The sequence below is a fragment of the Candoia aspera genome, chromosome 2 (assembly GCF_035149785.1).
Source record: "Candoia aspera isolate rCanAsp1 chromosome 2, rCanAsp1.hap2, whole genome shotgun sequence".
NCBI lineage: Eukaryota > Metazoa > Chordata > Lepidosauria > Squamata > Boidae > Candoia > Candoia aspera.
This window is the reverse complement of record NC_086154.1, coordinates 247,768,902-247,781,637: the sequence shown is the minus strand read 5'-3', so window position 1 is coordinate 247,781,637 and position 12,736 is coordinate 247,768,902. Positions and strand designations below refer to the sequence as shown.

General features: G+C 39.7%; 1 protein-coding gene across 1 annotated transcript in view; it reads left to right on the top strand.

Moving 5' to 3' along the window:
• The window catches only part of SLC1A3 (solute carrier family 1 member 3), a 38,788-nt gene that overhangs the window by 15,673 nt on the left and 10,379 nt on the right, over positions 1-12,736 (top strand). The window contains exons 2-3 of the mRNA XM_063295740.1: positions 1,324-1,461; positions 12,354-12,558. Of these exons, the coding sequence (XP_063151810.1) occupies positions 1,324-1,461; positions 12,354-12,558 (343 nt within the window). The remainder of the gene's footprint in view (positions 1-1,323; positions 1,462-12,353; positions 12,559-12,736) is intronic.

The following is a 12,736-nucleotide window of genomic DNA, read 5'->3' as shown; positions in this document are numbered from 1 at the left end:
GAAATGATGGACTTCAAATATTCGAGTAGGGCCTAAGAGTAGTTCCGATTATGTATCCCCTGATTTTGGCTCTGGAGATCCGGAGCGTTGAAGTTTGACTCTCAAACACCAGATTGAAGAAAGCTGTTATAACAAACAAGGTGGCACAGGACATAAAATATATGGTATTTTCACATATAAACTTATGTTTGCATAAGTATTTCATAAGCTGAACTTACGTTTGCATATTGATGCCATTTTGGGGTATTGATGGGCATGGATCCCCTTGAGTCTGGATGGGGAGCCCAAATAACAAAGATGCTACCAAGATTAGGGTTATTTTTAATCACCCCCAGTGGTTGGAGAGTCGAAGATAGGTCAGCCTCCCTTGTGTGAAATGGCCTGTGTCTATAGGTAGAAAAATGGTTTGTGGGTGTTTTCTTCTGCGTTTGAGTGTTGGTGAAAGGATGCTCTGGAATGAGGAGAGTCTCTAGGTTGAGAAGGTATGTTGAAGGTACTGGTGGTAAGAGGTGTGCCAGGTGCAGGAGTTCTACCAGATTGCTGACCACAAAGAAAGGTTGGTGGTGAGTATTCAGATTGGAACGATACAGGATGGTGCTAGGTCTGGTACTTCACATCAGGGGATCTATGCTCTGCTCGTGAGGTGGGGAAGGCTGATCCTGTTTGTGACAGGTTGAGTGTCATTAAAGAGGAAGTTGGTAACAATGCAGTCCTGTCCAAATTAGTTGAGAATAAACCTCACTGTCCTCAGTGGGACTTCTGAGCAGAAATGCAAGGGACTGCACTGTTAGTTTATGGATTACTCTACCTTCTGGTTGAAAAGTAGACTACTGAAAAGGGTAGGTATGCAATGTTCTTCAATGGTTGATAAACTCAATTGCAAATTAGGTTACCAGAAGAAAATAAACGTTTATGTGAGCATTCATACTGCAGGGAAATTAGTTTTACAATAATTCCTTGTCTTCTGGAAGTCATGAGACCTAGATAGTTCAACAGAGAATATCCTATTGCCTCACAAACCCCACAGTCTGTAGGCTCAGTTGCAGCCAACATCAAACTGATGAGAATTTGCCATGCAGTTCTGCCCTGTGTTTCAGTGAATGTTCTTCTCAGTTATAGCTGTACCAAATCTATGTGTTTATACCAGTGTTTCTCAACCTTGGCAACTTTAAGATGTGTGGATTTTGACTCCCAGAATTCCCCAGCCAGCATGGGGAATTCTGGGAGTTAAAGTCCACACATCTTAAAGTTGCCAAGGTTGAAAAACACTGGTTTATACAATGCTTGCAGACGAATAAAGCTCCATGGTTTCTTTCTTCATAGGTGTCATCCTTGGATTTTCCCTCCGATCCTATCACTTCAGCTACCGAGAAGTGAAATATTTTTCCTTCCCTGGAGAACTGTTAATGAGAATGCTGCAGATGTTGGTTTTGCCTCTCATTGTATCCAGCTTAGTAACAGGTACTGATGTAAATTATTTCCTTTATTCTTTTTGTGTTTTACTACTGTCATTCAAGTTTAAAATTCCTCTTTGTGTGTATATGTGTTGCTTTAAAAAAACCCACAGTATCTAAGGATATACCCTAGGCATGTCTTAGGATCTAGAAGTGTGATGTTGTAATGTATTAATTCATGATAGTGATTATTAGGTGAAAAATAAGCTCTTTTTTAATGCAAGGACAAGAGTTCCGTGGGAGAATATTTGCTGGCATACAGAAGCTGAAAGGTTCAGTTACCAACAACTTCAGTTACAACTAAGATAAAACAGTTACTAATTTATTAGAATTGTAAGGTGACTATATGATAGAATTGCATTCATTTTTATGCCAAATGTTATTTATGTTTTGATTCATTATAAGGCACTGCTAAATTAAGTAACTTCAAGACACATATATTAGTAAAGAAACATTTTGTGTAAATCTGTGTATTGTTTTATTATCTTTTTTGGTGGTGCATAAATGGCTACCTTCCTTCTAACATAGTTACATATGAAACCACAAAGCCTCAGGGAACATCAGTGGGAAACCAGGTTTAAGCTACTGGTATGCTGGCTGTTGTCCAAGAGTATCTGGTTCTCATATAATGCTAAGCTGTGATCTCTTTGTTTTGACTTAGCATGATGAGTAAAGCTATTTCAAGAAAGAAAATGTAGTTTGTAAAGCAAAATAGGTGGGTTTTCTGCTACAAGCTGGTGGGAGTCTAATTTAATAAATACGGGTTTTTTTAAGCTATGCCCTATATTCCGGCCTAGAGCTTGTATCTTGCCCATTGGTATCAGTCTTCACCGAGAACACAAAACCTGCTAAACCAAACAAACCACATTGTGCGTAGGGATATTCTGTGACCTCAGCCATTGGAGTTTATGGCTTATGAAGCATGAATCCAACCAGTTGTGGCTTATTCAGCATAGCATAGTTAAACAAGCATGTTTTAGCATGATATATGTACCTTTTTTTGCAGCATTCCCATATATCTACAACTTCATGAGAGATGCACCAATGAAAGAAAGCCCTTGTCAGTGCTGAAATAATTATAGGTCACACAAAACAGGTCCAGCTTTTACCACTCTGCTTTATTTTATAACTGTAATTTTTACAACTTTTTAAAAACTGGTTATCTTTAAACTCTGCTGGAGACCAATTTCGGCCATGCTACCTCTTTTCCCTTTTAAATAATAAAGCATGGAGATGAAGATTGTACCCACCCTGCATAAGAATTAAAAATGGTAAAAAAAAAATGGCTACCTGAACATTGTGGCTTGTACAAAAAAATATGCATGGTCTCAAAACAGCATTAGAATCTTTTCATCTATCTTATGTGCCTGCAAAATCCAACAATATTATTATTTTAAAAGTAATCTTCCTTTCATCTGGTTTTTTTTCCCTATTCCAAAAATCTCCAGTGTTTTATTGGCAGTTATAGCCTCCTGCTTTCCTTCTTAGCTCACACTTCATTCTTTTTTAGAACTGAAATATGCACAACAGTTAACTTCATTACACATCTGTGTTTGTGGAAGGGGGCGGTGGGAAGTTCATACATTACCAGCTGCTTTCAAATAATTCCAAGGTACCTTGGGGGTCCCTTGGTAGAAGAAGGCCGACAATATCAATAAACATCTTTCCTTGTAAAACAGCATACTGAGGCCAACTTCAAGTTTCAGAAGGTTTTCTGCAGAGTGTTCTCTGAGAGAACCTGCAACAGCTTTAGTTCTTATATACATTTTTTTTGCAATCTTGTAAGGAAAAGCGTTGTATAACGGTTGTAACACAGAGCAATATGAAGGAGATAAATAATTATCCCAGTTAGAATAACTGCAGGGGAAGGAAGCTCTTTCTGAGATGTTGGGAAAATTGTGGTTACCTGGAGAGAGGTTCTGTGTGAGACAGATTGTTTTCAATCACACCCTGAACCTGGTTCATTAAACTATTAAGCACTAAACTATTGCTGGGTTCATGCAATACATTCAGTTAGAAACTTACCCAACAGGCTAACAAACTGAGCCACAAAAAACTAACCAAGGTTAACACCAAGCTTAGTGTTTTAAGTGAATATAACTGCTAGATTGTCGATGGGTTACACAGGTTGTACTGTATAAACACAGCCAGAGTGAGCTTTATAACTTCAGAGAAAGTCTAACAGAAGAGCAGAGTCGGCTGGAGTTGGGCAGCATCAAAATTGGATCAATCAGTATAAATCCAAGGTTTTGGCATAGAGTATTTGGCAATGACAGAATCCATCAAAGTGTAGAAGAAAGTAACTAAATTTGAATAGAAGCAGATAGATTTTAGTATAGGAAGTGTGCTAGTCTAATACAGATATAGTGACTTCAAAATTATTGTGAAAAAACTAAAATTAAGCAAAGTAAATCTCTCTCCAGAAATTCTCTACACCTAAAAAGAATATTTACAATAACTAAAACAAAAACAAAAAACCCCCAAAACTCTGTGGATTTGCAATTATCTGCAAACTCACAACTTGAAACTGTGATGTTTAAAGCTCTTTTAAATACCCAGTAAACCTTGTCATCTGATAAGGATTATTTTCATATTCAACATGGATTTTTATGAAACCTCTGTCAGCCCCCAGATGGTTTCTGTGATAAAGACACCATCCTGCTAAAGATGTTGGGTAGGTTCACCAAGACATCTAAGTTTCTTTTTCTGGCTTTGCATCATTTATTAAATCCTAAATTAATCAAATGGGCTGGGCTCACACAACACACTAAGATTTTTTGTTGTTTATTCGTTCAGTCGCTTCCGACTCTTCATGACTTCATGGACCAGCCCATGCCAGAGCTTCCTGTCGGTCGTCAGCACCCCCAGCTCCCCCAGGAACGAGTCCGTCACCTCATCCATCCATCTTACCCTTGGTCGGCCCCTCTTCCTTTTGCCTTCCACTCTCCCTAGCAACACACTAAGATAGACACACACAAAAACCTTATGCCCAGCATCTGCTATAATACATTCAGCAAAGAAACAACTGCCAGTTTGGGAGTTAGTTCATTTCTCCATTAAGATTTTCCATGGTGAACTTTAGTTTCATCAGTTTCTTTGTAAATTCCTGCCATCACAATTCAAAGGATTGTGCCTATGGTAGGTGACTTAAGGTGCTGTTCACTTTTCTGGCACTTCCAGTGGTTTTCTTAACCAATCACTATCAGTGGTGCTTTGTTTTTAACATCCTTCTTCCCCATTCTTTGCAGCCATAGAAGAGTTTTGTTGGATCAGGTCAAAGGCCCAACTAATCCAGCATTCTGTCTTGTATTCTGTGTCATGGATGCACTTAGGAAGCTTACAAATAGAATGGCAGATGATAGTCCTCTTTCACAGTTGTTCCCCAGAAACTGGCACTTAAGGCACGCTTAGGACATCGTTTCCTTGTTCATAGTAAGGCAAGAGCACTATTCTGCACTTAAACTTCTGTGCTATCTAGTTGCCTGGTCTGACTTTTCTTTCCAGCATTCTTTACAAAGAAGGCTGCTGCCTTACAGCCAGGAATTCCACCGAGGCTATAAATCCTGACCTACGTTTCCAGAGGTCAAAACGTAGTGCCTAACTATGAACCTGGAAATCTGGTTTGCATATGACCCAGTAACCCTCTGCCTTCAGTTACAGAGGAATTGCTCTGTGGCTCATGTTTCAGTGGAAAGCACCTCACTGCCTTACATTCTAGTTTCCAGCTTCCTTGTGCCATTATCATCATCACTGTTGATCATTCTGTCTCTAAATTTGGTAGGAAGGAATAATAAATAATATTACAGGCTCTCCTTGGCCTGTAAATTAAAGTAAGTTCTCCATTTTGCTATCACATTCAAATGTTGCAAATGTGGGGAATTGGTAATAAACTTAGCCTCAATGATTATAATGTTCTCATAGTTGTGGAACCACATGATCACTTCCTCAGGCTATATAAACTGAGGGACAGGAAGTCTTCATTTATGTAACCAATCAGAGTGAGAATAATATTTCTTCTCGTAAGATGTTTTTCCCTACCCTAACTCTAGGGAGAAGTGCCTACTAGCCGCTGAGGCAACCAGGTTTGCTCCTTTTCCTGCTGTCAGAACTGTGTAACAGGCAAAAACAAATATGAGTTGGTGAGGATCTAAAATATTCTTAAAACTTGAGTTCTGAAGAGAGGGTTTTCTTTAAAATAATATGAACATGTGGCCCTTTCCTAACTATGATGAATTTAGATTTAGATTTTTTTTAATCCCACCTTTATTATTTTTTATAAATAACTCAAGGCGGAGAACATACCTGATACTCCTTCCTCCTCCTATTTTCCCCACAACAACAACCCTGTGAGGTGAGTTGGGCTGAGAGAGAGGGACTGGCCCAAGGTCACCCAGCCGGCTTTCAGGCCTAAGGCGGGACTAGAACTCTCCTATTACACCTGATTGGCTCTTGGGCTGAGAGAGAGGGACTGGCCCAAGGTCGCCCAGCCGGCTTTCAGGCCTAAGGCGGGACTAGAACTCTCCTGCTATGCCTGATTGGCTCTTGGGCTGAGAGAGTGACTGGCCCAAGGTCACCCAGCTAGCTTTCAGGCCTAAGGCAGGACTAGAACTCACAGTCTCCTGCATTCTAGCCTGGTGCTTCAACCACTAGACCAGTTTGGAAGTTCTTGTTACTTATTTTTGATTAGCCTACAGCAGTGTTTATTTTTGATAAGCTTAAAGCAGTGATTTTCAAACTTGGCATGCTGGCTGCGGAATTCTGAGAGTTGGTCCACACAACTTAAAGGTGCCAAGTCTGAGAAACACTGGTGTCAAACAGCATGTGAATTCAGCCAGTTGTGGCATAGTTAACAAAGCTTTAACAAACCATGGTTTAGTACTGCATATGAATCCACCGCAGGGCTAGTATGTATGGAGCAATTTAGAAAAGCATTATTTAAATGCGAGATACTTTAAGCTGTCTGATCATTCAACATGTCTCTGGCTGGATAAATTGAGGGGAAAGAAATGGTGGTTCCTAGCCAGATTAATGTGGTAATCTTTTAAGCAGATTTAAATCTCTGTTACTATTCTTGTAACACATTGGGACATTGCTTCGGATGTTTTACCTCAGACAAAAAATTGGTTTTCCTGCTAATTTGCTATGCCTCAAGAAGTTTGCTTGGCTTAGGAAGTCACTTTGATGGACTTCCCTCTAATTAAATCACAGCATTTCACTGTATTACTTTAACATTAGGGAATCCAGCAATATCATCAAGTGAAAGTCCTTTTTTGGAAGCTAATGGGCTTTGATTGTACATCATTTACTTTCATATCCCAACTACCAGAAAGGGCCATTTTAAGCTGTTTAATGACAAGGGAAAATGTTTTTATAGGAGAGCAAGTTAATTTAAATGTCATATCCATCAAAGGATGGTCTCTTCAGGTCTCTAGCAAGCAGGTATTGGCTGCCTTTAGTTACTGAAAAAAATTGGGCTGCTATTTCTCTGCTCCTTCGTTTCAGATTCTTGGCACTGGGACAGTTAGTTCTTTGTGCTCCGGTTTTACAATGAATTACAATGAGGCAACCAAAGAGAAAGAGTCTCGGTTCAAGGCTGTCAGCTGTTACTAATCACTGTTCTATGGCTTGCTGTGAATCTCTGCTAGTCCCTACCTCCTGCTCTGCTTAGCACACATAAAGAAGATAAATTACTCCCTTAGTTTCCCTTCAAAAAGCATATTGTGTGGTGCATTCCAATATCATGAGCGAAAGATGGAATAATGCAAAGAGTTAAAGTGGTATCTAAACAGCCCACACAGTAGGGCCCTACCCTGGCAGATGTGAAGAACAGGAAATGTGCCACTGGGTTGGGCATCTAGAAATATTGTGTTACTTTGCGCTTGCAAGGTTGAGAGTAGAAATGGGATGCAAGCCCTGGGAGAAAGGGCCTGAGGCAGTGGCCTCCTCCTCTTCCTCTTCCTCTTCGAGATAGGCTATTCCAACTGTGCAACCTGGCTGCAGTGTCAAGGGCTGTGGGAAATTCTAGCAAAAGACAAGAGTACATTTGAGCATGAAGAAAATACTTTCCACACATCTCCAAGAAGTCAGAGGCCGTTTGCTAAATCTGGCATTGGGGAATGGGGACTCCATCACTGGTATCAAGCGATCTTGATACCAGTGATGGATTCTGAAATGTTGGCACAGAGGGACATGTTACTTCCTCAGATTTACCCCAAGAACTGTCTTACATGATACATGTAGCTTATTTGGCTTTATTTGGACATATCTAAAATGTCATAACTGGATTAATCAGTGGCACATGGTGGTGGTGGTGGTGGTGGTGTTTTTTTACTTTATTTAACAAGAATGTCCCACCCTTGTCATTAGGACAATACAATGTTTCTGATTCAATCAAGATGTGATTTGCTTTAGGGAGTTACAGATTGGTGCTATATTCATACTCTGAAGCTTTTGGAGGGTGAATCCAATCAGCTGCACAAACCTAGTAGACATACTGCAAATGGCAAGTAAGATTGTAAAGGGTCCATCTGATGCAGCATCCTACTTCCTAAAACTGCTGTCTACTGTTTGCAAGTGTAGCCTTCTCAGAGGCATGGCGGGGGGAGGGGAGCCAGAGGGGACTGAAAGGTGAAAGCCGCATCATGCTCCTGCAAGGCAGGCAGTGCCTCTTTTGTACATGCATTGTGACATTGCACACACGTACAAAAGGGGCAGAGCTTGCTTTGCAGCCGAGCAACACTGCTTTCATCACTTTGATCAAAGCATCAGACCCTGTGGATGCTTCGGCTTTGATCTAAGAAAAGTTATGCATCCCTGGTGTAGGCATAATAATCTTCCTTAATCTCATGGTTTCCAGATAGGTTAGATTTTAACTTCTGTCATCACCCAGCAACATAGCTGCTGTTCCTGTGTGTATGCACCAAATTTCTGCTTTCTTTAGGAGGTTGAAATATTAGGGAGCACAATAGGAATCCCTTGATTCTATTTGTTGTTCTTTGATTTTAAAAATTGGTGGTTTAAAATAGAGTATGAGAAAAACCCACCATGGATTCCATTTCAGCTGAAAATTACATTTAATTGCATGCCAGTTTGTGCCATTTTGCTAGGCTGCATCACTTCATTAGTATTTTTTTCAGGTATTACTCAGACCAATAAATCTATATAGAACCTGCATATTGAGAAAGTTGCTTAAAAAATCCATACTTTTGGAAAATGTGCCTATAAGGAGGTCTATGTCCAAGGTAGCAGCATGTAAAAACAAATACAGATTTCCTTGCAGTTGGAGGAAAAAAAGACAAAATTATGTAGGGAGTTTGATAGAATAAAGTAACTGAATGCACATGACGTGCATAAAATAGATATAGGCCACCTGATCATCCATTAATGTTTAATTTCAATGAAATCAGGTGAGTTACAATTTGTTCAGTTGCCTTCCCTAGCAGTTTCCTCAGACAACTAAATATGCTAGTGAGTGAGAGACTGTTGTGTTTTTTATAGTAACTTTATTAAAAATTACAGTTACAAAGATACAAACTAATACAAACTAAAAAAAAAGAAAAACTAAGAAAGTAAAGAGAAAAAATAGAAAGAAAAATAGAAAAAGAAAAAATAAGAATATAGCAAAGAAAAGAAATATATAAAGAAATGACTTCCCTCTTCATCACACAAGTATAAACTATTTTACTAACTTATCACCTTCTCTTAAAATACAGCAAATGTTCTCTTCTTCCCATAATCCATCTCTTACATATAAACAAATCCTTAAAGACTTGCAATTTCAGTCCTGATCAGTAAAAGTCCATTAAGGGTTACCAGAGATAACAACATTTTACCCTTAATCAAATAAACCAACTTAATATTCCTTCCTTTTACTGGTAACAGTCTTTATCTTTAGTCCCTTCAAATAATATCCTAAAACTTGATTTCTTTTCATTTTTTCTTTGTCTCTTCTTACAAAATCCTTCAAAACTTTAAGGCCTCTTTTATAAATCCAATATAGGAAAATTATCCAGGTCACTCTCTTGGTTTGTTATTTGTATATCCCTTTTAATTATTAAGATATCAGCTGGTTTCTTTTGTATGTCCATTGTAGCATCTTTTTCCATATCATTCTTGTAGCCTTTCATTTTTAAATTCACTTTCAGAACAATCTCAATCTTGTCAGGTAAATCTTGTTCCTCTTTCATAACATCTTTTAAACACAGACACCCTTAAAATTAACTCCTGGCTCCATTGTTCAAATATATCCTTCAATATGTCCAATGTTAAAATATTTTGCTTCATTCTGTATTAATAAGAAGTGTTCTTCTCCTTTAATTATAATCTTTAGTTCCTTCTGGTTCCCTATAGTGTCTCCCTCTAGTGTCCAACCTTCAAAGTCTCATCCTATCATGTTTTTTTTTTTAAAAAGAGAATTCAAAACAAAAGTATTTTCCCATGGGAAGGATTCTTTTAATTAATTCCAAAATCTTATTTCAAATCCATCTAGACCCTTAGTCTGTTTGTAATTTCCAAAATCAAAGTTTTAATCACCCTTTTGCTGTTTATTTCCCCCCAAAAAACTTTTTTAAGTCCTTAAACTTGTATTTACAACTTCTTTCGCTAAAGATTGAAGGAAACTCACCCAGTGCTGTAAAATTTGTTGATCCAAAGGTTCCTAATATCTGAAAAGAGTTAACAAGCAAATTCTGAAAGTGATTAGAAAAGGTAGTATGCAAACACAATGTCCTTAAGCACCAAGTGTGGCTTGAGCAAGACGACTATTCCCTTGTCTCCCAGAGTTCTAACCTGCTGGAAACCGCTGTCTTGCGGTCTCCTCATGAGAAACAACTGTCTGGAGCACTTGTGGGCAATCTCAAGTCCTCTCCTTGTCCAGAGAGGACTTATGAACAGCCAGTCTACTCGCCAGCTCTTCATTCCGCTGCAGTCATCATTTCTTCCCCAGAACCAAGAGGCTGTTGTATTAAAGTGGAAAGAGTGATAAATACCCTACATACACAGAGAGGAATAGGAAGGGCACTATGGCTATCTGTCCAGAGAAAAGGATTTGGTTGGCTCTGTATGATGAAGCCAAACCTTTTCTGCTTACTAGATCTTTTGTTGAAAAATGGATCTGGCTTTACAGGGCATAGGGAATGGCCTTGAAGGACAGGAGAAAGAGACACTACCAAGGCAACAGTCAGATAAGTGGGGCTTGAGCTCAGGCCAAAAAAATAATGTGAGGAAACGTCTCAGACAAGCCCCTCCCTAGTTCACATGAAGATATCATGAGGAAGGGGGAAGCACATTCAGACTTGCATGATGCTGTTACCTTAGCTGTTACAATAAGAGTTGTCCTGACCTATATGCCATTGGTTTCTTAGTCTGGTCTGACGGGGCCGACATTGGTAGACTTATAACAAAATCTACAGTGCAGAAAACCATGCTCCAAGCTGACATCCCTAGGACTCAATCTTATATTTACGGTAGGATTTGCCTGGAAGATCCCTGATGAAGTCAGTCAAAGGATTTCTTGCTTAGTTTGAATTGCCTCTTTAGAAGTTACTCCCACCCTTTTCCCTAGAAAAACCTCTGTGGGGTGGATTTGTTTTGTCTTCAAATGGCTGGTGAACAGTAAAAGCAAGATTTTGCTGCAGAGTCCCAGAGAGTTCAAAGCTTAAGGTTCCCGCTAAATTAGGTAAAGGTAAAGGTTTCCCTTGACGTAAAGTCCAGTCGAATCCGACTCTAGGGGGCGGTGCTCATCTCCGTTTCTAAGCCTTGGAGCCGGCGTTGTCATAGACACTTCCGGGTCATGTGGCCAGCACGACGACTCGGAACGCCGTTACCTTCCCGCCGAAGCGGTACCTATTGATCTACTCACATTTGCATGTTTTCGAACTGCTTGGTGTGCAGGAGCTGGGATTAACAACGGGAGCTCACCCCGCCGCGCGGTTTCGAACCGCCGACCTTCCGATCGACAGCTCAGCGGTTTAACCCGCAGCGCCACCGCGTCCCACTAAATTAAATAGCCAAATAAACTGTTTTGGCCCTTTTTTAAAAAACAAAATCTAACTCCTTTGACTTGTATTGAAAAAAATGTTCTGAACTGAAAGCCATCTGATTTTAGCCCTTTTTGCTTATCCGCATGCCAGACTGCAAGGTGTACATACTTAAAAGAAAACTTTGGTAAGGATGCTTGCCCTTCTTTGTGGAATCAAGGCCTAGCCTACATTCCCATGAGTTCAGACTGAAATTTACTATTGTTAGTCACACAAATGGTGTCCCTCTGAATTATATTGCAAAGGTTGTTTGCTATTTGTCCAGCTTTGCAGGGCTGGTGTTGCAGCCAACCTTTTTGTCACACAGTTGCCCAAGTAGGATATCCACTTACAGGATGTCTCAGCCAATATGATGTAGTAGTTAGAGTGTTGAATTGGGCAGACATTGGGTAACATTGGCCCATTCACTTCCTTTCAGCCCAATCTACCTAACAAGATGGTTGTTGTGAGAATAAAGTGAGGGTGTGCTGAGGTACACCTCTGTTAATTCTTTAAAAGAACAGCAGGCTATAAATACAAACAACACATAATTGAATGAATAATAAAGGAATTAAAGAATTAAAAGAGGAAATCCATCATCAAAAAAGAGTGGGCATATTTGTGCCGAATACTCACATGTAGAGTGGCAAATGTAGAATTTATTGCTATAACTAAAACTGAAATATAATAGAATTCACCATGGGAAAGAAGATAGATATTCTCTGCCTTCTCAAAGCCCTATATGGATGTTATTGGTGAAGAACTTCAGGGTTCTTGTCCCTCCCTGTCCTTTGCATCTTTAAATGGACTTGGACCAGACAGAGAGAACTGCAAAGAAGGACAGATTTCTGAGATGTATGACTTTGTGCATCCTTTGTGTTAGGTGTGGCTGCCTTGGACAGTAGAGCATCAGGGAAAATGGGTCTCCGAGCAGTCATCTATTACATGAGTACAACAATTATTGCTGTCCTGATTGGGATAATCATGGTAGTCATCATCCACCCCGGGAAAGGGTCAAAGGAAAAAATGCACAGAGAAGGCAAGATTGTCCAAGTGACAGCTGCAGATGCCTTTCTGGACTTAATCAGGTAGGCAGCATTCTTCTGCAACTTGGCTCCTTCAGGTATGTTAGACCACATCCCCTTTAATGCAGCCTGGTCAGTGTGAGTTGTAGGAGGGCCCTGCTGGAGGAAAGCTATTAACTAAATCAAAAAATACTTCAGATGTGATCATGTAAAGCTAAATAAATGAATGATGCGACAGAAC